This window comes from Natator depressus, chromosome 6, assembly GCF_965152275.1.
Source record: "Natator depressus isolate rNatDep1 chromosome 6, rNatDep2.hap1, whole genome shotgun sequence".
In the NCBI taxonomy this organism is placed as follows: Eukaryota; Metazoa; Chordata; order Testudines; family Cheloniidae; genus Natator; species Natator depressus.
This window is the reverse complement of record NC_134239.1, coordinates 68,115,273-68,140,253: the sequence shown is the minus strand read 5'-3', so window position 1 is coordinate 68,140,253 and position 24,981 is coordinate 68,115,273. Positions and strand designations below refer to the sequence as shown.

Below are 24,981 nucleotides of genomic sequence, written 5' to 3'. Positions count from 1 at the left end.
CACCTCTGCACTAGGGGATTGCTTCCCATAGCAAGAGAGGAGCTGCTCTAATGACCGTCACCGGTGGTAAAAAGGAACTGAAAAGGCAGTGGGTCAGCAGCGACCTATATACACCGCCATGAAGGTGCACTCCATGGGGCTCCACAGCTGACCCGACGGGTACCGCTAGGGGAAAAGCCTTCCAACAACTGTGCACGTGGCACGCGCACACCTACTTGGAATCGACATGAGAAAGCACTTGAAGAACTACTCATATTTAAGCATGTGCATAACTGCTTTGCTGGATCAGGACTATAAAACAGTTTCTTTGTAGCTCTCCATTACTTACGGTACTTTATACCTATGATACTACTACTTTCACTTCATTATTGTAGTGTATGAAACATGCCCATTGTATTACTGAAAAATTCTAAGAATAAAACATTAAAAATACTGATTTTGCACTCTTCTAGCACCTATCTTCTTATTCCTGTTCCATTTCTTCTTATTCCCCTTCTCACCCACTTCACTATTCCTCCCTCACCACTCCCTTTGAAACCTTCTCTCATGTATTTCCATTTTTTCCCATGCCAAGTTCTGTGTTTGGAATAGTTTCTCACTTCTTGTGCAACAAGGCCCTGATCCAGTAAAGCACTTCTGAACAAATGTAATTTTAAGCATGTGAGTAGTCTCACTGAAATTATTTGGACTATGTGTGTGATTAAAGTTACACGTGTGCTTATGTGTTTTGCTGGATTGAGGCCAAACTGCCACCTTCTGTTCTTTCAAAGCACTCCTTAAAGCTTCCACAAATCCCCCTGAGAATTAATCTATCAAAGAAATATATCTTTAAAAAACAAAAAACGTTTAAGAGCTGTCCTCCAGAGCATTCTGTATGGTACTATCAGTGTTGAGGCAATGACTGTGTCTTCCTTTGTGTATTAATTCAGCAGCAAACAGACAACGTTCAACAACAAAATCAGAATCCTGCAATTAGTAGCCCAAGTCTATTTTTTAGGAGCACATGACACACAGCAGACAGGACAAAAATATTCTGCAATAAATAGCTGTAACATTGTTTTGTCAATAGCCACTTTCTGTCCATTTTACTTACTTTTTTTTCCTATTTGAAAACTTTAGTCTGTGCATACTGAAAACCTGTGAGATAGAAAAATGAGTGGAGATTCTTGCTGCTAGGAGCTAGACAGCAAAAATATTTTCTGGCATTTGTCTAATTTCTTGTCTGTCATGCAAAAAGTAATCCTATCAATTTGGATTCAAAAAATGGTAATGTATTTATATGTCTATCCATACTATGGATTCCCTATAGTAAAAAATATTATAATGCTCTAACTTCTGGGCTAAAATTTATAAGGGCACCTCCTTCTTCTCCTCTCTGTTTCTCAAAGAAGTACTGATCTGGCTTTGGCACCTAACTCCAGGACAGGGTTCATGACTGTGAATTCTGAGTGGAGACAGGTGCTTAACTTCCTCTGCATGGCAGGGTTTAGGCCAAACCCCTCTGCTAGTTATTTCCTACTGGCTTGCTTAGGCGGCTCCCCAGTCAGCCGGCTGGCTTTTGTGGATCCCATTCTTAGGTGCCTAATTCTCCGTTCCATTGTATTGAGAGCCTGGGCACCTAACTCAGGTTTCTACTAGCTGGATAGGTGCCTAAAAGATAGGGACGGCAACACTCAATATTGCAGTGCCTGAATCCCCCTTGTGAATTCCACCCTTGGAATGAAATGGCCTGTTAAAGTACTTGTATAATTGCATAAGCGTGCTTGGTGTATTAATCTATATGGAGCAGAGGCTGCTATTGCTCTTGCAATGTGACCTTGTCAGCGGATTGGATAACACCATATGTCTTGAAGTTTTTGTTTTGTCCAAACCATGAATCTAAAAACAAACTATAAACAGCAAGGGAGAGATTGGCAGCTGCACAGATTAATATTGGAGCAGTCTCCAGTTTTCTCTGTTTTCTTAAAGAAAATTGTATTGTTTAAAAAAAATAATAAGGTAAAGTTTTAAACTTCACTGCTCTGAATAATAATAAAAAGAGAAGCTATTACATTTCTCTCTGTACCAGTACCTGCTTTTGACTTTAAAAAGTTTGAATGTTAAGCTAATGAGGTGATCTAATTATTGAACATGCAAGAATCACCAGTCAATCAAACTAGTTCTGAATGCTCAGCCACTTGAGCTCTAACTTGCTGACTATCCAAAAGTGCTTCAGAATTCTAAATATCATTGCTTCTGTGTATCTTACTGATTAGAGCACATCTATATTCTTTATGGCTGTTTCCACTTTAGTATCACAGAATCCACTGAGAAACCATCCCTTTGAGAAGACAGAAACTATAAAATACTGGGGAAAATATTCCTGTGCTGGATGTCAGCTGGAGGCCCTCAACCAAAGAGGAAGACTTAAGCAAAAGTTTAAAAAACAAAACAAAAAACACACACACACACACCCACCCCCAGGGCAGAGTCTCTAACAACAAAGAGACAAAAAGAAAAGGAGTACTTGTGGCACCTTAGAGACTAACAAATTTATTTGAGCATAAGCTTTCGTGAGCTACAGCTCACTTCATCGGATGCATTCTTTTTCTGAATGCAGACTAACACAGCTGTTACTCTGAAACCTGTCAACAAAGAGACAGGATCCAGAAAGAAGTTAAATTTGGAGATTAAGAACTTCTGATTTCTAAACAATTGAACCTTTCTGCTAATTTTCTCTTATCCTATTCAGATCGTAAGGGCAGCTCCATCATAAGCTTCCACATACTGGAAGTGAATGATTTTCCTGCCCAGTATGCCAAGAACTAGAAGCCTCTGCTCACTATTGATGAAAATCAATATACACAAAGGGCCAGATTCACCCTTACCTTGATTAGCCCCATTGAGTTCAATGGTACTACTTACAGAATAAGGAAAAGATGGCAGAACATGGACCCTAGTGACTGGGAATGCAGTTGTGACTCTTAGCCACCTACCATACACTAGCTTGTTGGTATACCAAGGAAACCACCTTACCTTGCAGTTTCTTCAACACAGCCACTTCCATTTTCAAGACTTGCTTTGGTTGCTGAGCTGACTCGACCTTTAGTGCAACATTTTCCCGCGTGAGCAAGTCCAGAGCATCATAAATTTCTCCAAACCCCCCACCTCCTATCTTCCTCAACTGCATTAAAAAGAAGCATATAGAGACAAAAAAGACAAAGGAAACAAAATATATTAATATTTCTATGCATTGTTCTCATAGTAGGAAACTACCAGTATATCATGTTACCACCACTTTTTAACTAACATGATATTAAACATGATTTCACCCTTAGTGTGGGCAAGAAGAGTCATGTTTAAAAATGTGTTAGCTCATTGTGGTACTATAAGAGGACCCTAAGGTTAACGACTATCAGCTAAACCACTTTGTCCCCCATCTACACTAGGTTTTACATAGTGTTTACCATCATGTTAGTTAAAATGTTTTAGTAACTTAATAAAATTTCCTATTGTAGAGATGGCCAAAGAAAGGACTCCACAGTACACCCAACATATTAATTCCTCATATAATAAAATAGCACCTAATCCCCAAAACAAACAAACAAACAAAATCATATCAATGTACAGTGAAATTTTTAAAAATATGCCCTCTTTTTCTTCTTCAGGAATATATACTTGGAGTATACACATACTTATAAAGTTCCTTGGGTCTCTGAACAGAACCAGTATAGCATTCTCTATTGTGTGCAATGACCTTTGCATAATAGTTAAAAATAAAACCACCACAATTTAGAAAGGATCATCTTTAAATTTGGATTTTTACTACTGCTCACAGTTCTTTCCTCCCCTAATTCCACTCATATTAACATAAGGCATATTACAAAAATTTCAACAATACACTATAACAATACAAAATCTCATAAAGAACATAAGAATGGCCATACTGGGTCAGACCAATCTATCTAGACCAGTATGCTGTCTTCCAACAGTGAATGGTGCCAGATGCTTCAGAGGGAGTGAACAGAACAGAGTAATTTAACAAGTGATCCATCCCATCATCCAGTCCCAGCCAGCAGGCAGAGGTTTAGGGACACCCGGAGCATTGAGTTGTATCCCTGATCATCTTGGCTACTAGTCACCGATGGACCCATCTTCCAGGAATTTAACTAATTCTTTTTTGAACCCAGATATACTTCGGGCCTTCACAACATCCCCGGCAACGAGTACCACATGTTGACTGTTCGTTGTGTGAAGAAGTATTTCCTTATGTTTTTTTACATCTGCTGCCTATTAATTTCATTGGATGACCCCTGGTTCTTGTGTTATGTGAAGAGATAAAGAATACTTCCTTATTTACTTTCTCCACATCATTCAGGATTTTATTGACCTCTATCATATGTCCCCCCTGCCCCCCAGTCATCTCTTTTCCAAGCTGAACAGTTCCAGTCTTTTAAATCTCTCCTCATATGGAAGCTGTTCCATACCCCTAATCATTTTTGTTGCCCTTCTCTGTTGCTTTTCCTATTTTAATATACCTTTTTTTGAGATGGGGCAATCAGAACTGCATGAAGTACTCAAGGGATGGGTGTATGGGTTTATATAGTAGCATTATGATATTTTCTGTCTTACCAGCGTTAGGAGAAAATAAGAAGCATCACAGAATATTTAGCTGACATATGATATGTTCAGAGCCAATATTAGAGGGTAGCCTTTCAGCCCCTGCTTTGGAGTTCACAATGGGCAGTCTGTTCTTTGGTATGGTAAACGTTAGATTTGTTTCAGCCAGTGATTTAATTGATTATGTACAACTATCTCCTTCCACCCCTACAGTTCCAAAGCTGTTAAAGTAGGAATGCAGCGAAGAAGGGCACCGGGGGCGGGAGGGGTCACATTAAGAAATATACCCTATTGCATTTTTACCACTTTTGCTCTGAAAAGGGCTGCCATCATTTTTTCAGCACTATTTGCTGGGGTCACCTGACTACATATCCTAAACGCCATCTACATATTTTGAGAATGTGGAAATCATCCAGCTAGAAATTCAGCCAGCACATTAGCCTCTCTTTAGGATTTGAAAATGGATCTAACAAGATCTATTGTATGTGATTAACCTGATGGAGAACGGCAGAGTAATTTTTTAAAATAGCCTAAGTTCCTACCAAGAAGGAAGAATCTGATGATGCATAAAATATGATTTATTCATAAATTTTACTTGTATTTTTCAGCTCATGTACTGTAGTACCCCACCCCAATACATCTGTCTGTATCAAGTATCAAAAAAGGAGGACATGGAATGCCAATATGGAATTTCTGGGAGTTTCACTTCACAGCACCTTTCAACAGACAGGTTTATTAGGTCACTTTTTTGCAGTCCACACCAACTGTCTCCTTTACTATAAAGAATAAAGTACACCAAAAATCTCAAGATAAGGACCTTCATAAGTCACATGAATGTTTATCAAATAAATACTTTATGTTCCTCTTTGCTAAGAGCATATCATTGTGAGTAAAACGTGTTACTGGCTGCCTGTGCTCTGGCCAGTTTGCATATATTTATAATATGCCATAGCTTACTGAATAGAAGAAGCAGTTCATTTTTGTAATTAAGGAGGGTATTGCTAAGTCAGTGGCTTCAATACGACCTGCAACAGATTTATTTTAAAAAAACACCACAACAAAACTGAGTTTGGACTATTTTTCAGATGAATAGAAGTGGCATGAAATATTGAAAACTGAGCAATTTGGAAGGGAAAGGATTTTTAGCCAGGCTGCTCATAACTATTTTAACACCTATTTAACTTCAATAACAAGTTAACATTAGGAAAAAAAAAAAAGTCTATTAAAGGGACACTGTCACCTTGACATAAAAAAAAAAACCATCACGTGAAAATGCTGTACCTACTATGATTACAAGAAACTCCTGCAAAAGCAAACAAATATTTTCTGTCTTCCTGCTTTGTTTTATTCATTTGACAGTGCTTTGTATTTAGTCATTTAGCTTCTTGCTTTTTCTCCCTTGCAGAAAGGCCCCTTATAATTATCAGAGTAACAAAAAAATCCCTTAAATATAAGGAGTTATACACACACACAAATCAGGACATAATGGTGCTCTGAGACATTGGAATCTTTTAAAAATTTCCATGTCCCTTTAATGACTCAACACCTTTTTCTTTTTCATTTAAAATGTTAGAGAATAACATGTATGTGCATACACGAAACGTGTATGCATAAGAGCCTTTGTGGGGAGAGGGGGAAGAGGGAGGACTAAAGAGAAGACAAATCCTGGTACTTTAAAAGGTGAAAAGAAAAAAAAAGAAAAGAAAAAAGAAAGTTATTCAGAAACCAAAAGACAAGTCCAATTAAAAAAAAAGAAGTCCTTTACGGGTCACTTTTCAGATAGAAATCATGGAGACTAAAGATCAAACTAATAACAAAAGGGCAAGGTAAAAAGAAGGAAGATATGAGCACACAGCAGAAAATCAGATGTTGAGAACAAAATTAATCAAGGGACCAAAGGACACAGAGAAGAAAATACTGAACAGCGCATACACCAATGCTAGAGCCTGGATAACAAACCAGAGGACTTGAAATTGCTCATGAGAATAAAATCAATCTAGTATGTATTACTGAAACCTGGTGGGATGAGTCACACAACTGGACTGTTGAAATCAATGGTTATAACCTATTTAGGAAAGACTGAGTGGGTGAAAGGGACAAGGAAGTAGCACTCTGTATCAAAAATGGCATTACTTGTTTCAGAGTCACTGATAACTCAGAAGAAAATGACCTTGAATGCTTATGGATCAAATGTCCTAAAACAGATAAAGCACAAGACAGTGAGACCCTAAGAGCCCCTCAATGTCAACTGGCAGAGGGCCCACTGTACTGTAACTCCTTTCAGGCCTGACACACTCACTACACCTAAACACATTACGGTCATAGTACCGATCTTTAAAGAATGTTGTGTGAAGTATCAAATGAAAGCGGGTGAAACACTGTTCATAAATATCATTGTGTGATGTATGTACAAATGGTGTGTAGAGAATTATGTATGTGTGCTGGAAATATGTTCCCAAAATATGTTTTGGTGGCAGAGTTGATAACAAGTTTGTCCTAGACAAAGGAATGTTGATTTGCCTGTTTGTCTGTGTCACTAATGTAAATTTAGCATGATGCCAGAGACACTGGGCTTTTCATTTGCATTTAAGGTAAACACCAGTAATCAGGATGACTAGGAAACTGTATCGTGTGAACACACTGGAGGACATCCCACAGTCCGAACTGCAGAGGGACATTCTGACTCTTCAGACAAGGAACTGTGGGGAAAATAAGCAGCAGCAAAAGGACATCTTGTTATCCATCACTGAGGCAACAAAGAGGTCAGTGCTCTTTGCATTCCATGAATGGTGGATCCCTAACCATGTGGGACTGGTGATGCTCAGAAGTGACTGTAGGTGAGAAAACTGCCTTAGACAATGACTAGAGAGACAAGGTGGTTGAGATAATATCTTATTGGATCCACTTCTGCTGGTGACAGAGACAAGCTTTCAAGCTTACACAGAGCTCTTCCTCAGGTCTGGGAAACCTAGTGTCACAACTGAATACAAGATGGAACAGATGGTTTAGCATAAATGGTTAACTAGACCTCTCACAGGATCTCAGAGCCCAGGGTCCAGCCTGAGCCCAAATTTCGACATTGGAATTTTATAGCCCCCCCCTCCCCCCCCCCCCGAGTCCCACAAGCCCAAGTCAGCTGATGCTTTAGTAGGACCAATTTCAAAAAGCTGAAAACAATTATGAACCAAATTAGATGGAGGGAAGAATTTAAACAGAAAAATGTGACTGATGATGGGGAATCATTTAAGAACACCTTACTAGATGCCCAAAAAAATCACAATCCTACAATTGAGGAAGAAGGCTGTGGTGGTTAAAAAACCAACCTAGTTTAGAGGGGAAGAGAAGGCAGTGAAAATTATAAACAAATGGAAGAAATGGTAAGTTGATAGTGATGAACATAAATCAGATGTTAAGAATTGTAGACAGTTGATAAGACAAGAAAAGGGACACAAGGATAAATCTATGGCTAGCAGAGTTAAGGACAATACGGAAGAGTTTTTGAAATATATTAGGAACAAAAAGAATCCTGACAATGGCATTGGTCAATTATAGATGGAAACAGTAGAATTATCAATAATAATGCAGAAAAGGAAAAAGTGTTTGTGACACTGCACCTCATATTCTCCACAATGATATTATGATATGATTATGGCATATTTATGATGCATTTTGTACAAGATGGGTCATGTGAGGGGTCACTGGAAAAGTTAAGATTTGCTGAATATGATTATCCTATTTGTACGCATGCATCATTTTTGTATCTAAAGTTAGGAATATTGACTATGTATCTGTATTTCAATCATACTTACTCTGTGTGGCACCCACAACTAGTCTTTCTGGTACAACAATGAAGAAGCCAGACAGTGCTGATGGAAGACCCTGGAAGAACTTAACCTTCTGTGAACTTTCCAGACAGCCTGTAAGTAATGGCTGCTATGACTCAGCAAGGTAGGCAAGGGCATATAACCAGGCCACATGACTCTGGACTCCATCTTGGGAGGTCAGTGTTTTTCCACAAACTGAGTTTGGGACAAAAGGGTTCCCACCACATGCTAAAGCTATATAAGGCAGGGAGTGACATCATCTGTTGTTCTTCACTCCCCACACAAGACAACTCCTGGAAACACCTGAGGAACAAAGTCTGAACTAGGGAAAGTGCTGGACCCAGGCTAAAGGGATTTCGTGTGTGTGTGTGTGTGTGTGTGTGTGTGTGTGTGTGTGTGTGTGTGTGTGTGTGTGTGTGTGTGTGTGTGTGTGTGTGTGTGTGTGTGTGTGTGTGTGTGTGTGTGTGTGTGTGTGTGTGTGTGTGTGTGTGAGAAAACCTGGGGATTCCCAAGCTGCAAAGTGCCTTAAGAATCTGCAGCCTGTTTGTACCATCAGCCACAGTGAGAATTTGCTAATTCATATCCTATCTTTCTAGTATCTTAGGCTTAGTTTGCTTTTTTGTTTATTTACCAGATGATCTGCTTTGATCTTTTTGCTATCACTTATAATCCCTTAAAATCTATCTTTTTGTAATTAATAAACTTATTTTATGTTTTAATCTAAACCATAAAATTTGGATTGAAGTGCTTGGGAATCTGAGCTCAGGAGACTGTTGCATTTCCTCTCCACATTGACAGAGGGGCGAACTCTATGAGCTTACCCTGTACAGTTCCCTGTGCAGCGCAAGACGGTATAATTTGGGGCTTATACTCCAGTGGGGGGAGGGGGCATTCTAGGTTGGGAAGCTAGTAATTATTTTGGCTGTAACCTCTCTATTGTTGGTTCATGCAGTGGCTGGTCAGAAAGCCTGCATGTAATTGCAGCTGGGTGTGTCCCTACCCATGTGAATGCTGGAGAAAGTGTAGGACTGGGAGCGGGTCTGCAGCTTGTCACAGCAGCACAATGTGAGAGGGAGGCCAGGCTGGTGGGTCAGAGGGCTCGGTGGTACCCCAGTTCCAGGTGACACTCCGGGGTGTGAACCTATCACAGTATTCAATGAATATTTCTGTCCTATATTTGTGAAACAAAACAGATGATGTAATCTCATCATACGGTGATAACATTCTTTCCATTCCACTAATATCTCGGAAAGATGTTAAGAAGAAGATACTAAGATTGGACATTTTTAAATCAGCAGGTCCAAGGGTTTTAAAAGACTTGGCCAAAGAGCTCGCTGGGCTGTTAATGTTGATTTTCAACCCGTCCTGGAGCACTGAGGAAGTTCCGGAAGACTGAAAGAAAACTAATGTTGTGACGATTTTTAAAAAGGATAAACAGGATGACCTGAGTAATTACAAGCCTGACATTGATCCTGGAAAAGATAATGGAGCAGCTAAGACAAGACTCGATTAATAAAGAATTAAAGTAGGGTAATATAGTTAATGCAAATCAACATGGCTTTATGGAAAAGAGATGTTTTCAAACTAACTTGATTTTTTTATGAGATTACAAGTTTGATTGATAAAGGTAATACCATTCACATAATACACTTAGACTTCTGTAAGGCATTTGACTTGGTACCACACAATATTTTGATTAAAAAAACTAGAATATAAAATTAATATCGCACACATTGAATGGATTAAAAACTGGCTAACAGAAAGGGCTTAAAATTAATTATAAACAAGGAACTGTGTTTGAGCAGCTGGTTCCAGTGCGGTCCCACAGGGTTTTGGTTCTTGGTCATACGCTATTTAACATTTTTATCAATGAACCAGAAGAAAACAAAATAATCCTCAAAGTTTGTAGGTGATCCAAAAATTGGGTGAGTAGTAAATAATTAAGAGGACAGTTCACTGGTCAGTGATTGCGCAAGCAAACACTGTGTGTTTTAATATACCTAAATGTAAATGTAAACATCTAGGAACAATGAATGTAGGCCGTACTTACAGGATGGGGGACTCTATTCTGGGAAAAAGTGACTCTGAAAAAGATTTGGGGGTCATGCTGGATAATCAGATGAACATGAACTCCCAATCAGATGCTACGGTGAAAAAAAGCTACTGCAATCCTGGGATGCATCCACATGGGAATCTTAAGTAGGAGTAGAAAAGTTATTTTACCTCTGTATTTGGTACTTGTGCAACCACTGCTGAAATAATGTCTCCAGTTCTGGTGCCCACAATTCAAGAAGGATGTTGATAAATTGCAGAGGGTTCAAAGAAGAGCCATGAGAATGATGAAAGGATTAGAAGACATGCTTTATAGTTATAGTCTCAAAGACCTCAATCTATTTAGCTTAACAAAGAGAAGGTTACCTGGTGTTTTGATTACAGTCTATAAAGTACCTACCTGGGAAACAAATATTTAACAAAAAGAAAAGGAGTACTTGTGGCACCTTAGAAACTAACCAATTTATTTGAGCATGAGCTTTCGTGAGCTACTGTAGCTCACGAAAGCTCATGCTCAAATAAATTGGTTAGTCTCTAAGGTGCCACAAGTACTCCTTTTCTTTTTGCGAATACAGACTAACACGGCTGTTACTCTGAAATATTTAACAACAGTTTCTTCAATCTAGCAGAGAAAGATATAACATGATTCAATGGCTTAAAGTTGAAGCTAGACAAATTCAGACTAATAAGGCAGAAATTTATGACAGTGAAGGTAATTAACCATTGGAACAATTTAACAAGGGTCGTGGTACATTCTCCATCACTGACAATTTTTAAATCAAGATTGGATGTTTTTCTAAAAGATCTGCTCTAGGAATTATTTTGGGGAAGTTCTATGGCCTATGTTATACAGAAGGTCAGACTGGATGATCACAATTGTCCCTTCTGGTCTTGGAGTCTATGAAAAATGATCGGGGAAAACAGACAAGGGGGAACTAACAATGGCTTCATAAGGGTGTAGGGTGACTAGGAGCTATATCTGCCTATAGGCCTGAAATCCAAAGTCCACTGAAGTCAACGGAAATGGGCTTTGGGTCATGCCCTATATGCCCTTCTTTTTATAACCTGACCTGATTCCCCACCTTGAAAAGTTCCCAAGTTATAAAGAGACAGCTTGCCAATACCAGTCATAGGAAGCTAGGGAAGCCAATCACTGAAAAAGAAGAAGTAGAGAGAGAATTACAAAAACAGCACTTAGTTGTGCATGTTTGTTCGGCTTTTCTTTTAAGCTCTAAGAACTTAAAATTGGTTGCTCTTTAGACCTTCAAACCTGGCATGTGGCTAGCTGTCAAATATGGAAGTTGTTTAGATAAGTTTGAAGTTTTCATAAATACTAAACATAGGAGATGTAACAAATAAAGTTATAAAAATGATGCACAGTTTAACAGATATTATGAAAAAAGCAATATCTTTAAAAACTATCACATCAACTTTATGAATGCTAACTGTATATTTGTGAACCAGGGACTGTAGGCTTGCTCCATGGGGGAGAGTTACAAAGCACTAAAATCAATGGAGGTTAATTACTGCTGACTGTGGGACAAGTAAAAAATTTCAAAGAAGTACCGTTGGTACATACTGGATTCAAGAAGCAAGGGAGACAAAGGAAGAGCTTGAGGTATAAAGAACCAGCCTAGACTGGCTGAGCACCCCTCATTTTGATCCAACAACAGACACAAGATAGTAACCAGGAGGGCAAGCCCTGCTATAAGAGTTTGGAACCTAACAGAGTCCCCATGTGGAAAATGCGGGACACCTGGTAAGTCTTAGTGTGCATGTAGACCTTTTTTTTGTTTTGTTTTATTACATTTTTGCGGTAATGCTTTCCATAGAAACATAGAAATGTAGAGCTGGAAGGGACCTCGAGAGGTCATCTAGTCCAGCCACTGTGCAGAGGCAGAACCAAAGAAAAATAAATGTGCTGTGCTTTGTGAAAACTGGTTAGTCACCAGTACAACATGGTCATGGCCCTTGAGAGCATGCAAAACGGCAGATGCTGAGCTAAGGTCACACCTGCTGAGATAAAGTGATGTGCAGGGGGACTGAAAGCCTGAACTCCTTGTCTGGAAGGAGAGGGATGTGAGTCGCACCCAATAGAGAGGAGATGGCTAGAGGCCTGAGACCTAAAGGAGCATCCCCTCAAGCAGATCAAGAAGGGGTCAGCCTGTGCAGTTACCCCCAAAACTATGTACATTTTCTTTATCAATTAAAATCAGCCTCAACAACCCTCTCCACATTCAGCCAAATGACATGAAAACCCCACTACCAGCCTCCTCCTTACACAACTGAAATATGATGGCTGTGTGGAGAATGTTAGGAAATGTGTTCAGTTAATATTATTTTATGTATGGTGGTATAATGGAAGTAAAACCTGTGACTGGACCTGAGACAGTGATGTAACATCTTAAGACTCTGTAAAGACCCTTTCAGTTGCTAGGAGCCACCATGCAATGTTTGTTTGAATTCCAGCCACTGGGTGAGGATGGCTGGAAGGGAAAGTTGAGGCAGGCTGGCGGGAGATAGGTTGTTCCGGGAACTGTCTGAAGGTGCCAGGAAGGGACTCTAAATTATTTCATCCCTGGGTTTACCTGAAATTAAAGAAGTAAGGTTTTGTTAATCAAGTCTGGGGTGCAGCTGTGGAGACTGCGTTTTCCTGCAGTGGCCTTTGATGAACATCTGCCATATTTATCAGCGAGCTCCCCACTTGTAAGGACAGTGTCCTTTGAATAAAAGACCCGACTGAGGGATGACAAGAGGTAAAATTTCCAAGTGCAAACCCTGGTGGTGGCAGCTGTTACCTGAACGCAAGATTAGATTGACTTACCCCCAGAGTGAAGACAAGCCCTAAGACAACCGAGAATTTAATTGCACAAGAGTCAAAAAAATAAAGAGTCATAGTTCTCACAGCACTATTAACTCAGCCTCACTGCATGTATTCTTCTCTTTCTATCCCTACAACTAAAATTCCCATCCAGGCCTGCACCACATCCCATCTTGATTACCGTAATCTCCTCAACCCTGACCTCCCCAATATACATATCTCCCTCCAATCAATACAAAATACAGCCATTAAGATTATATTCTTTATTCGTTATTCTGATCATGTCATCCACCTCGGAACCCCTTCCCTAACTCCTCCTCCTCTACTCCATCGAGTTCAAGCTTCTTGTCTCTGTCTTCAAGGTCCTGGATAACTCTAGTCCTCGCTCTCTCACCCTTCTTAAACATCCTGGTTTCCTTTTGCATCTCCTTCACCCTCTAACAGCAAGATAGCTGTATTATTTGTCCATTTTCTCCCCAATCGCCGCCATGCTTTCTTCCATGTCACTTCTTAAGTAATGAATTACCTCCCTGAGCTGGTCCAAAAGGCCATTATCACTTCTGCGTTAAAGTCCCTCTGGAACACACACTTCTGCTGAGCCTATGCGAAATGGCCTTCAGTGGCTGGGCAGCCTAATGGCTAGATCGTTGGTCAGAGGAGTGGTAGGGGGACCTGGACCTTCCCTCTTCACAGAGTCCCAGGCCAGGGCCCTGTGTAATTCTACCCCTAAACAGTGGAGATGGGTCTCCCTCCCAGTGGGGGGAAGGGGTCAAGACCTGTTTCTCTGGGCTACTTCCTACTCTTTAGTTTGGGGCGTGGCCCTGCTAGTACAACTGCCCCGCAGTTGGGGCTTATCTGCAGGCTCCCCTTATACTTGCCTCCAGTGACTGTGCTGGTTGGCAGGTCACTGATCGGTCCCTTCAGGCAGGCAAACAGAGTTCCTGCCTCCTCACCTGTCAGCCCCCAACTGAGCCCATCTCCCTTCTTTTCTCCTCCCTCCAGGCCTGGCATTGTCTGCACTTTTCCTTTAACCCCTGCTGTACCAGTTCTCTGCTCCCTCACAGACTACAAGAAACTGAAGATATGTCTAACTTTTTAAAACTTCTTTTCAGAATCAATCTCCCATTTCATTTGTATACTATACCCCTTTCTTCTGCCCTTTGTCTACTTCTCTTAGACGGGAAGCTCTTTGAGGCAGGGAATCTTGCTTCCATTGATGTTTGCACAGGGCAGAACACATCAAGCGAGCCACCAGAAACAAGTAATTCCTGGGTAAAATCCATGTTAAACTGGAGTTACGGTGGAGAATACAGATCAGTAATTTAAGGGGAGAAAACATTACAAGAAGGTTGCAATTATCCCCAAAACCACACAAAACCATAAAATGAAGAGTTAAGATTAAATTTAAAACTAACTCAAATATGTTAAGATACGCACATTTTAAAGGGGAATCCAAGTTCCTGTGCCAGGAGATAGAGGGTATGAGAGCTGAAGAGGTCATGGATGGTAGTGATATTTTAAAGACCATGCAGGCACTTTTCCAGAGGAAAATGGGAGAATGGTAACTAGAGTGAGGTTAGAGGAGGAGTATCCAGAAAAACAGAGGAGGTGACAGAGAAGGCTCAGGGAAGTGAAAACATTGGGGATGGAGTTGGGGTCTCAACTGGAAGTCACACAGAGTCAGAGTTCAAAACTATGCCAAGGGTCAAGCCAGAGTCCAAAGCCACACCCAGGGTCAGAACCAGGGTCAGAGTTGGAAGACACTCCACGAGTAACCAACAGTTGGAGTCAGATATCACACAGAGTCAAAGATGGAGCCAGCAACAGGGGTCAGGGTGAGAAACCAGGAACAAGGTGTCGTAACAGCAGCAAGGACAAGGGGTGGTAGCAGGAATACGGAGCAAGATGAAACAGCAGGAACCAGGGACAAGGAGTAGGAACTAGGTGAGGAGGCAGGGATTTGGTCTCAGGGTCGGGGCAGCAACAGAAGCAGTGACCACAGGAGCCAGCAAACAGAGCTGGAAACCGGGGAGTTTGAGTGGAGACGGGTTAGAGGAGAAGTGAGGCAAGCCCCTGTTCCTTAGGGGCAGTGAGTGGGTTCTTGAGAGTGAGAGTTTGCTTGTTTGCTTGCTGGGTTTTTTGGGGGAGTTTTTTTAGTTTGCAGAACTGGAGGGGGGTGGTGGGCTGTGAGAGAAGCAGAGTCTTTGATCACAGCAAAGCCCCTGATTCGGGTGCAGGGCTTCCTGTTGGGCTATAAAGGCAGCCAAGCAGCCAGCCAGCAGCACAGGAGCCAGCAAACAGAGCTGGAAACAGGGGAGTCTGAGTGGGAGTTTGTAAGGGAAGTTTGGGGGAGGGGGTATGTGGTGTTTAGTTTTTGGTTTGTGTGTGGTGCGTGTTTTTTTCTTCCCCCCTTGTCAGGAGCTTAGGTGGAAAGGCTATAACAGCTACAGAGGCAGCAGTGGCAGTGACCCAAGGAATAGGAGACAGTGAAGATGACTGGAAATGGAAGCTGCAGCATGTACATTATCTTGGAGCAGGTACCTGAAAAGTGGTTTGTTTGTAAGAAGTGCCTCCTGATAGAGCTGATGGAAGAGAAGGTCCAAGGACTACAGCTGAGTTCATAGAATCATAGAACATAAGGGTTGGAAGGGACCTCAGGAGGTCATCTAGTCCAACCCCCTGCTCAAAGCAGGACCAATCCCCAACTAAAAGAAGAAGATTCAAGCAGATGATGGAGGGAAGGCAAGAGGAGGCAGAAGGAAAAACTCAAGACTCGCAACTGCAAGCTAGACTGGAAAACTGTGAGGATAGACTGCTGAATAAGGAAAGTGGCCAATGGAAGCATGTGACTATGAGAACCAGGCAGAGGAAAAGACCAACTAGTGAAGTAGAAATAGAGCTGAGCAACTGGTTTGCTGAGTTGGAAAATGAAGAAGGGGCACAGCAAGCAGTAACCGAAGGTAGAAGGGCAAGGAAGAAGAGAAGAGCAGCTAGTCCTACAAGAAGAGGGGAAGAGTCAATGGAGATAGCCAAAGTTCGGAGGCCCAGGATGATCGAAAACTGCAGAAAATTGCAAGTGAGAACAAAAGACGAGAGGACTTGTAGCCAGAAAGAACAGAAGAGGAAAGATTGAAGAATCGCACCAACACCAGGAAGAAGCGGGTCTATGTGACTGGGGACTCCCTACTAAGAAGAACCAACAGGCCTGTCACCAGAGCTGATCCGGAGAACAGAGGGGCAAAAGACCTATCTGGCTTCAAGATTAAACTCGATAAGTTTATGGAGGAGATGGTATGATGGGATAAAGATCAATTAATTGCCAAAATCATGTTAACTATTCATGGTAAATAGGCCCAATGGCCTGTGATGGAATGTTAGATGGAGTGGGATCTGAGTTACTACAGAGAATTCTTTCCTGGGTATCTGGCTGGAGAATCTTGCCAACATACTCAGGGTTCAGTTGATCACCATATTTGGGGTCAGGAAGGAATTTTCCTCCAGGGCAGATTGGAAGAGGCCCTGGGGGTTTTTCGCCTTCCTCTGCAGCATGGGGCACGGGTCACTTGCTGGAGGATTCTCTGCACCTTGAAGTCTTTAAACCATGATTTGAGGACTTCAATAGCTCAGACATAGATGAGAGGTTTATTGCAGGAGTGGGTGGGTGAGATTTGGTGGCCTCCATTGTGCAGGAGGTCAGACTAGATGATCATAATGGTCCCTTCTGACCTTAATATCTATGAGTCTATGGGTGTGCTGTCTGCCAAGAACTAAGATATGGGATGTTGACCTGAGGCTGAAGAGATTCCTAATGGGAGCTGGAAAGGGTCCACTGATTATCATTTGTTCCCATGTGAAGGACACAGCTAGATTCTCACTGGAACGCATCAAGGGAGACTATGCCAGGCTGGGGAAGATGCTTAAAGAAATGCAGGCTCGGGCGATCTTCAGTGAGATTCTCCCTGTCCCCAGACGAGGAGAGCGAAAGAAAAACAAGATTAGGATGATCAACAGATGACTCAGGCAATGGTGCTAAAAGAGGGCTTTGGGATGTTAGACCACTGGGAGGCACTTATGGACAGAGGACTTCTGGGATGGAAGTAATTATGCATGAGGAAGATCAAATGAAATGGTTACTAACCTTTTGTAATTGTTATTGTTCAAGATGTGTTGCACATGATCATTCCACTCTTGCTGTGTGCGCACCCTGTGCACAGTCCCCAGAAATTTTTCCTGCTGGGGTGGCTTGAGTGCCCTGCGTTGACACAGATATAAAGGGCCTAGCCAATTCCGAGCCCTCTCAGTTCCTTCTTTCCAGAAACTCCTATATAGAGAAGCAGGGCGGCAGGTCGTGGAATGGACATGTGCAACACATCTCCAAGAACAACAGTTATGAAAGATTAGTAACCATTTTTATTTCTTCAAGTGATTGCACATGTGCATTCCACTCCTGGTGAAAATTCCAAGCAGTTAAATAGGTGGAGGAATCAGAATTCATGTACACACAGACTGTAGTATAGCTCAAACAAATTTGGCATAATCTCTAGAGTATTGTGTGATAGTGCGCACTAATTATGAGGTTGCTGCTTTGCAAATGTCCAGGATAGGGATCTGCACTACGAAGGCCATTGAGAATGCTTGTGGATCTTCTGGAGTGACCAGTCAGCTTACCTGGTGGTGAAACACTTTCCAGATCATAACAAGCATGGATACAAGAAGTTATCCAAGATGAAATTCTCTGTGAATAGATAGGAAGACTTTTCATTCTGTCTGCTACAGCCGCGAACAGTTAGGTGGACCACTGAAATGGTTTAATCCTGAATACATAGAACGCCAGTGCTTGTCTAACATCTAATGTGTATAGACATTGCTCATCCCTATTTGAATGTGGTTTTAAGCAAAATTCAGGTAAGTAAACTGATTGATATGAAAATCTGAAACTATCTTAGTGAGAAAATATCAATGAGGGCATAAGTACACTTTATCTTTAAAAAAGCCTGTGTACGGTGGACCAGATGACCCTGTTCAGAGACCCTTCTGGCAGAAATGATAGCAATTAGGAAAACTACCTTGTACAAAAGGTGCAGTAAGGAGCACATTGCTGAAGGCTCAAATGGTAGTCCCACAAATTTAGACAAAATCAAGTTTAAGTCCCAAGGGCGAATGGGCTCCCTTTAATCGAGGGTATAATATTTCCAGGCCTTTAATCAATCTAATTGTCATGGATTTAGAAAAAACAAAAAACAGTGATCCATGTGAAGTTGGAAAACTGATATGGCTGCCAGGTGAACCCTGATAAAAGAAACTGCTCAGTCTTGCTGTTTCAGGTGCAGCAGACAGTCAAGTATATGTTGGATGCCCGAATGCATCAGCAAGACTCCAATTTGACAAGCCTAGACAAAGAATCTCTTCCATTTTGACAGGAAAGTAGCCCTGGTGGAGGGCTTTCTGCTACTTAGTGAGACCTAATGAAATTGCTCCAAGCAAGCCTGCACTCTGGAATTTAACCATAGCGTTCCCATGCTGTAAAATGACTTGGATTGCAGGTTAGAGTGGAGCAGCCAACCGTGGTTCTGAGAGATCAAATCAGGGTGCAACAGGAGTGAGACTGGATCAGTAGAGTAGAGAACCAGTGTTGGTGGGGCCACACTGGGGCTATTAAAATAACCTGGGTGTAGTTCTGCTGTATCTTTAGCAGCGCTCTGCACAGAAGTGGGATTGGGGGAAAAGCGTAGTAAAGCTTTTCTGCCCAGGGTAGCAGAAGGCTGGTGACATTTTCTTTTGTACTTGTTCGTAAATAGGTCTATTTTGGGGAGTCCCCCACTGCTGGAAAAATGCACCTGGCTACATCCAGGCAAAGAGACCACTTGTGGTAACTGGAAAATGACCTGCTCATGTGGTCTGTTGCCACGTCCTGCACCCCTGGAAGGTGAGAGACATCAAGGTTGAATGAATGGGCTATACAAAATTCCCAAAGGTGAACTGCTTCCAGACAAAGGAGGGACAAGCAAGCTCCTCCCTGCCTGTTGATGTAAAACATTGCTGTAGTGTGGTCTGTAAGAACAAAACAGGTTTCTCCCCCTGATATGAGGAAGGAAAGCCTGACAGGGAAGACGAATCACCATGAGCTCTCCGACGTTGATACAAAGAGCGAGCTTCCTCGAGGACCAAAGACCCTGAGCTCAGAGGAGCCCCAGGTGAGCTCCCCACCCTAGAGCAGACGCATCTGAGACCAGAATCATCAACGGTTAAAGGAGGCATGCCCGAACAAACATTGAGAGGATACAACCACCAGTTCAGCAAAATTAGAACCCATTAAGGTACCGTGAGCACACTGTCTAGATGAAGACAGCTTGGCAAGTACACTGAGGTGCAGCCTCACATGTTGTACTACATATGTGCATGAGGCCACGTGCCCTAGGAGTCTTTTACAGTTTCAGGCTGTTGTGACAGATCTCAAGATTCATCCAGTCTCAAACAAACAAACAAACAGATTGAAATATCAATTCTGGGAAAAACGCTCTGGCCTGTATTGAGTCCAACACAGCCCCTATAAACTCTATTATCTATTCTGGGCAAAGGATACAGTTGTCTGCATTGATCAGCAGGCCTAAGGCCTTGAAGGCTGACTAAATGAGTTGAATGCTGAATATAATCTGAGCTTTGGACCAGCCCCTGACTAGCCAATCATCTTGGTAAGGACAGACCTGCATTCCTAGTCTGCCAAGGAACGCTGCTACCATGGCCATGCATTTTGTGAACACCTGAGAAGCTGCAGACAGGCCAAACAGAAGCACTATGAACTGGTAATGTGAGTGCTTCACTATAAAAATGAGGAACTTTCTGTGCTCTTGGTATATCAACACCAAGATGATGTCTCTTGAACTGAAGATGCCAAACCAGTCTCCAGGATACCGAGAGGGAATAATGGATGCCAGGGTGACCATGTGAACTGTTATCTTTTTGAGACAGTTGTTGAGCTGACATGGATCTAAAAAATAGACCTGAGACCTCCCTTGGCTTTTGGGATTAGGAAAAAATGAGAGTAGAAACACTTCCCTCTTAAATTCTGAAGAACCTCCTCTATGACTTCGATGTAAAGGAGAGACTGAAGCTCTTGGACCAGAAGTTCTTTGTGAAAGGGGATCTCGGAAGAGGGATCGGGAGGGAGGGAAGGTGGAAAGGCGGGGTAGAAATAAACTGGAGAGTGTATTCCACTTCTACAGTGCTCAACATCCAATGGACCACAGAAATACTGGACCAAACACTGAAGAAATGGGAAAGGCTGTTTGCAAGCAAAGGAAAAGAGTTTGGAATCCTGGGAACTGGTACTGCATGCTCAAACATCCCATCAAAATACCTTCTTAGAACCCGCTGGATGTCTCGGGGGGGGGGCAGGCATTGATGCAGAGGTATAAGGAGAAGGTGATCTATGCCTAACACCTCTACTCTCCTTTCTCTGCCGCTCCTGTTGGAAAGCTAAAGCAGACTACTGGAGGGGTTGCTGAGGCTGAAGGGCTTCCTGGAAGGGGCTGGAGTGTACAATCCAAGGGGCTTTAGAGTTGCCCCTGAGTCCTTTAACCCAGTGTTTCTCAACCTTTTTATGCTGGCAACACCCTTTGAACTTCCAAAAAAAATTGTGACCCGTGACCCCCCCCCCCCCCAGGCCTGGTCTACACTGTGGGGTTAGGTCGAATTTAGCGGCATTAGGTCGATTTTAAAATGAATGCGTCCACACAACCAACCCCGTTCCGTTGACCTAACGGGCTCTTTAATTGACTTGTGTACTCCTCCCCGACGAGGGGAGTAGCGCTAAAATCGACCTGCTGGGTCGAATTTGAGGTAGTGTGGACGCAAATCGATGGTATTGGCCTCCAGGAGCTATCCCAGAGTATTCCATTGTGACCACTCTGGACAGCGCTTTGAACTCCAATGCACTAGCCAGGTACACAGGAAAAGCCCTGGGAACTTTTGAATTTCATTTCCTGTTTGGTCAGCATGGCGAACTCAGCAGCACTCAGCAGCACAGATGACCATGCAGTCCCCCCAGAATCGTAGAGTGTAGAATGTTTCTACACTCCCCCTATCATCTCCGTCCCTGAGGTTACTGCAGATTAGAAGGCGGAAAAAAACGTATCTGCAGGGCAGGTTCTGCAGTCTGTTGAACCTCCTGTGGGAGCCCAGAGAACTGCAACCAGGAACTCCTATGTTTGTCCACTGCCAAACCCATGGACATGGCAGCTGAGCCAGCCGCATCCAGAGCAGCTTGCAGCCAGGCCCTTGCCACTGATTTTCCCTCATCCACTACTGAGAAGAACTCCTGCCTACCATTTTCTGGAGCATGTCTTTACATTTTAGCATGGAGTCCCATACATTAAAGTCATACCTATCCAAAAATGCATGCTGGTTTGCAGTCCTGAGATGCAACCTCCCCAGTAAAATAAACTTTCCTACCAATCGTGTCTTTTTTTTTTTTTTTTTTTTTTTGCGGGGGGGGGGGTATCTTTTGATTTTGGAGTTGTGCCCTGATGCCCCTTGCCTTTCCCACTCATTGGCACCAGATTCTAGTAGGGAACCGGGGGGGGGGAAGGGGGGGAGGGGATGTGTGTAAAGGAATTCAAACTTGAGCAGGTACAAAATACTTGCATTCAGCCCTTTTTGAAGCAGGGAGGAAGGGATGCAGGGTACTGCCACAGCCCCTTAAACTGGTTCCATCATGGCCTCATTAAGAGGCAGGGCCACTCTGCAAGGACCTGCAGTGGCTAAAATACTGATCAGACAGTGTGAGGATCAATGAGGCCATGATGGAACCAGTTTAAGGGGCTGTGGTATTTTATACCTGCTCAAGTTTGAATTCCTTTACACACACACCCTCCCCCCCCCGCCCCGGTTCCCTACTAGAATCTGGTGCCAATGAGTGGGAAAGGCAAGGGGCATCAGGGCACAACTCCAAAATCAAAAGATACCACCCCGCAAAAAAAAAAAAAAAGACACGATTGGTAGGAAAGTTTATTTTACTGGGGAGGTTGCATCTCAGGACTGCAAACCAGCATGCATTTTTGGATAGGTATGACTTTAATGTATGGGACTCCATGCTAAAATGTAAAGACATGCTCCAGAAAATGGTAGGCAGGCGTTCTTCTCAGTAGTGGATGAGGGAAAATCAGTGGCAAGGGCCTGGCTGCAAGCTGCTCTGGATGCGGCTAAAATACTGATCAGACAGTGTGAGGATTCTTGTTCTTCCTCACCTGTATGCCCAGACTTAAGTAAACCTTCTTTAACAATTCTTGGTGTGCTTTATAGCCATCTGGGTGAGGCAACATGCCCCTTCCTGAGACTGCCTAGTCAGGGGAGGACGACAACACGGCCAGCACGGCTGCAGATGCTTTTCCTCCATTTTTTGATCTGCTGGGTCCTGTTGAGCCAGCTCTTGATGTCCAGTACAGAGTTCATTACCGGAATCAGGAACGGGTGCGGCCCTGTGGGTTGGTGCCGCATGACTTTCCAATGTCAATCAAAATGGGGGGAAGCCCCACAGATTCCACAAAGACCAGTGGACAGGCTTAGTCCCCCAATGACCTCCTGGCCAACCACTCAATGTTACTCCTGTGACTGGATCCATGGAAGGGTGGAAACATCTGGAGAAGGTATAGCAAGAGCTCTCTGAGGACAAGTAATGTAGGACCCAACCTCAGATTTGGAAGATGACAACTCTCCTTCCACAGACTATGGAGGAGCTGTTTCAGATTGTGCCGGCAATGGGTGCCAAGGTGGAGAGGCCCACAGAGAAGTGAGCATCTCGGGTTTTCCCTTTGACAGTACCAAAGGGCAAGCCATCAAAGGTACATGAAACTGGCACGGTACTGAGCGCTGTAGGAAACCTGCTTGTTCTCCTATGTTCACCAGCACCCAAAGCATCAACCCTTGTACTACTACCAGCAATGACAGAATCAGGAAGTCTCTGGCAGCCGCAGATGCCTCCAGTGTGGTTGGTACTGAGATAGGTGCTGTGCCATGGATGCCGAAGGAGCTCCTTCTGGTTCCAGATTTGACAAAAACTGCAGAGTCAGTGGTGCCATCTTCTGTGGTACCAAAGCAGAGAAGAAAACTGTATCCTCATGCCTAGCAGACTTTGATGCTGGGTATCTCCCCCTTTCAACAGTCTGCTTCTTACACCTCTTTTTAGGTACTGGGGATGGTGAATGGTCTTGGGACTCAGGCACAATAGGAGGCACACTCCTTACCAACACCAAGCCACTTGGTGCCAAGTCTGACTAACCTGGCTCAGATGGAAGTCTCAAAGCCATCTCCATGAGTAGAAACTTTAGCCTGGCTTCATGATCTTTCTTCATGCGAGGCTTAAAGTCCCTGCAAATTTGGTAGCACTTCCTAATATGAGCTTCCCCAAGGCACTTCAAGCAACTGGAGTGCAAGACGCTCATGGGCACAGCCTTACTGCAGAAAACACGGGGCTTGAAGCCCAGTGACCAAGGCATCCCTTGGCACTGGGAACTGACCGAAACCCTCGGAGTAAAAACCTAACACTAAAAACCTTAACAACCCTACTGACAGTAAAATACAAGAGAACACAGTCCACTAAGAATACTTGCTAAAGCCAAAAGAGTTCCAGTTCCAGTGACTGTCATGGGTGTGAAGAAGGAACTGAGGGGTCTCAGGGTTGGCTAGACCCTTTATACCAATATCAACAGTGTGAAACAGCAGAGTGTGCTCAAGCCTCCCCAACAGGTACCACTGAGAGGAAAATTTCCAGTGACTGCGCGTGGGCTGCACATGTCCCATCACCCAAAGAAGAACCAGCTTGACCTTCACATCTCATATTGCATTTTCAAAGCAGGCAATTAGATAAGATGTGATTGAGACAACACTGATAACATCATTTTATAGCCACTTTTTAAAATATAGTCACACTTAGAAATATTCTCCCTTGCCTTCATTGATTAAAAACAAAGCAAATGGAATTTAAACAAGTTTTTTTAAAATCTGGTGATCTTCTGAAATTCCTTATAATTATGATGGCGCAGCAGCACCATTCTAGTTAAGGTTGAATCATAACTTCTGTTTAAAGGTCAACCTTTCTAAGTCCTCTAAAATCAACATGCTTAGTCGGATTCCTTTGAAATGTGGTGTGCCTGTGGAGGGTGCAGAGTAGGATTAGTAACCCAAAGTTGGGGTCACTTGAGCCAGGGGTTGAGGAGATAAGCCTAAAAAAAATAACTATTTTTCAAAAAGTTTCTAGGTGGAGGTTTTTTGGTACAGATCTAACTACTGATGGGATGAAGGTCAAACTGGTCTCAATCCGTTGGGTTTTACCAAATGTAGTATATGGTACCGATTAAATCTTTGGGGACCCAAACTAAGAACACATTCACTTCTTTCCTCATGTAGATGTGCACTCTTGAAGGATTCCGCCCTTTTACGCTTGCCTGGGTAGTTCAAGAGAATGTACCAAGGCCACTGATCCCTGCCATTGATGTTTCTAGTTCGAGCCTTTGTACACCTATGCAATAAAGATTTAATTAATGTTGCTTGCTACAAGTTGTCACTGACAAAATACAACTTGTTTTCATTTTATGGGGAGATTTACTGTGAACACAGCATAACAGTCAGCAGGTGATCTAACCAACATTTTTGTTGTATTGGATGGGCAAGAGCCGAAAATAGACGACT

General features: G+C 42.8%; 1 protein-coding gene across 3 annotated transcripts in view; it reads right to left on the bottom strand.

The window, feature by feature from the left end:
• TTBK2 (tau tubulin kinase 2) overlaps positions 1 to 24,981 on the bottom strand; it is a 212,710-nt gene that overhangs the window by 145,108 nt on the left and 42,621 nt on the right. For all 3 annotated transcript variants that reach the window (XM_074955633.1, XM_074955634.1, XM_074955636.1), the window contains exon 3: positions 3,016 to 3,163. In XM_074955633.1, coding sequence (XP_074811734.1) covers positions 3,016 to 3,163 — 148 coding nt within the window. The remainder of the gene's footprint in view (positions 1 to 3,015; positions 3,164 to 24,981) is intronic.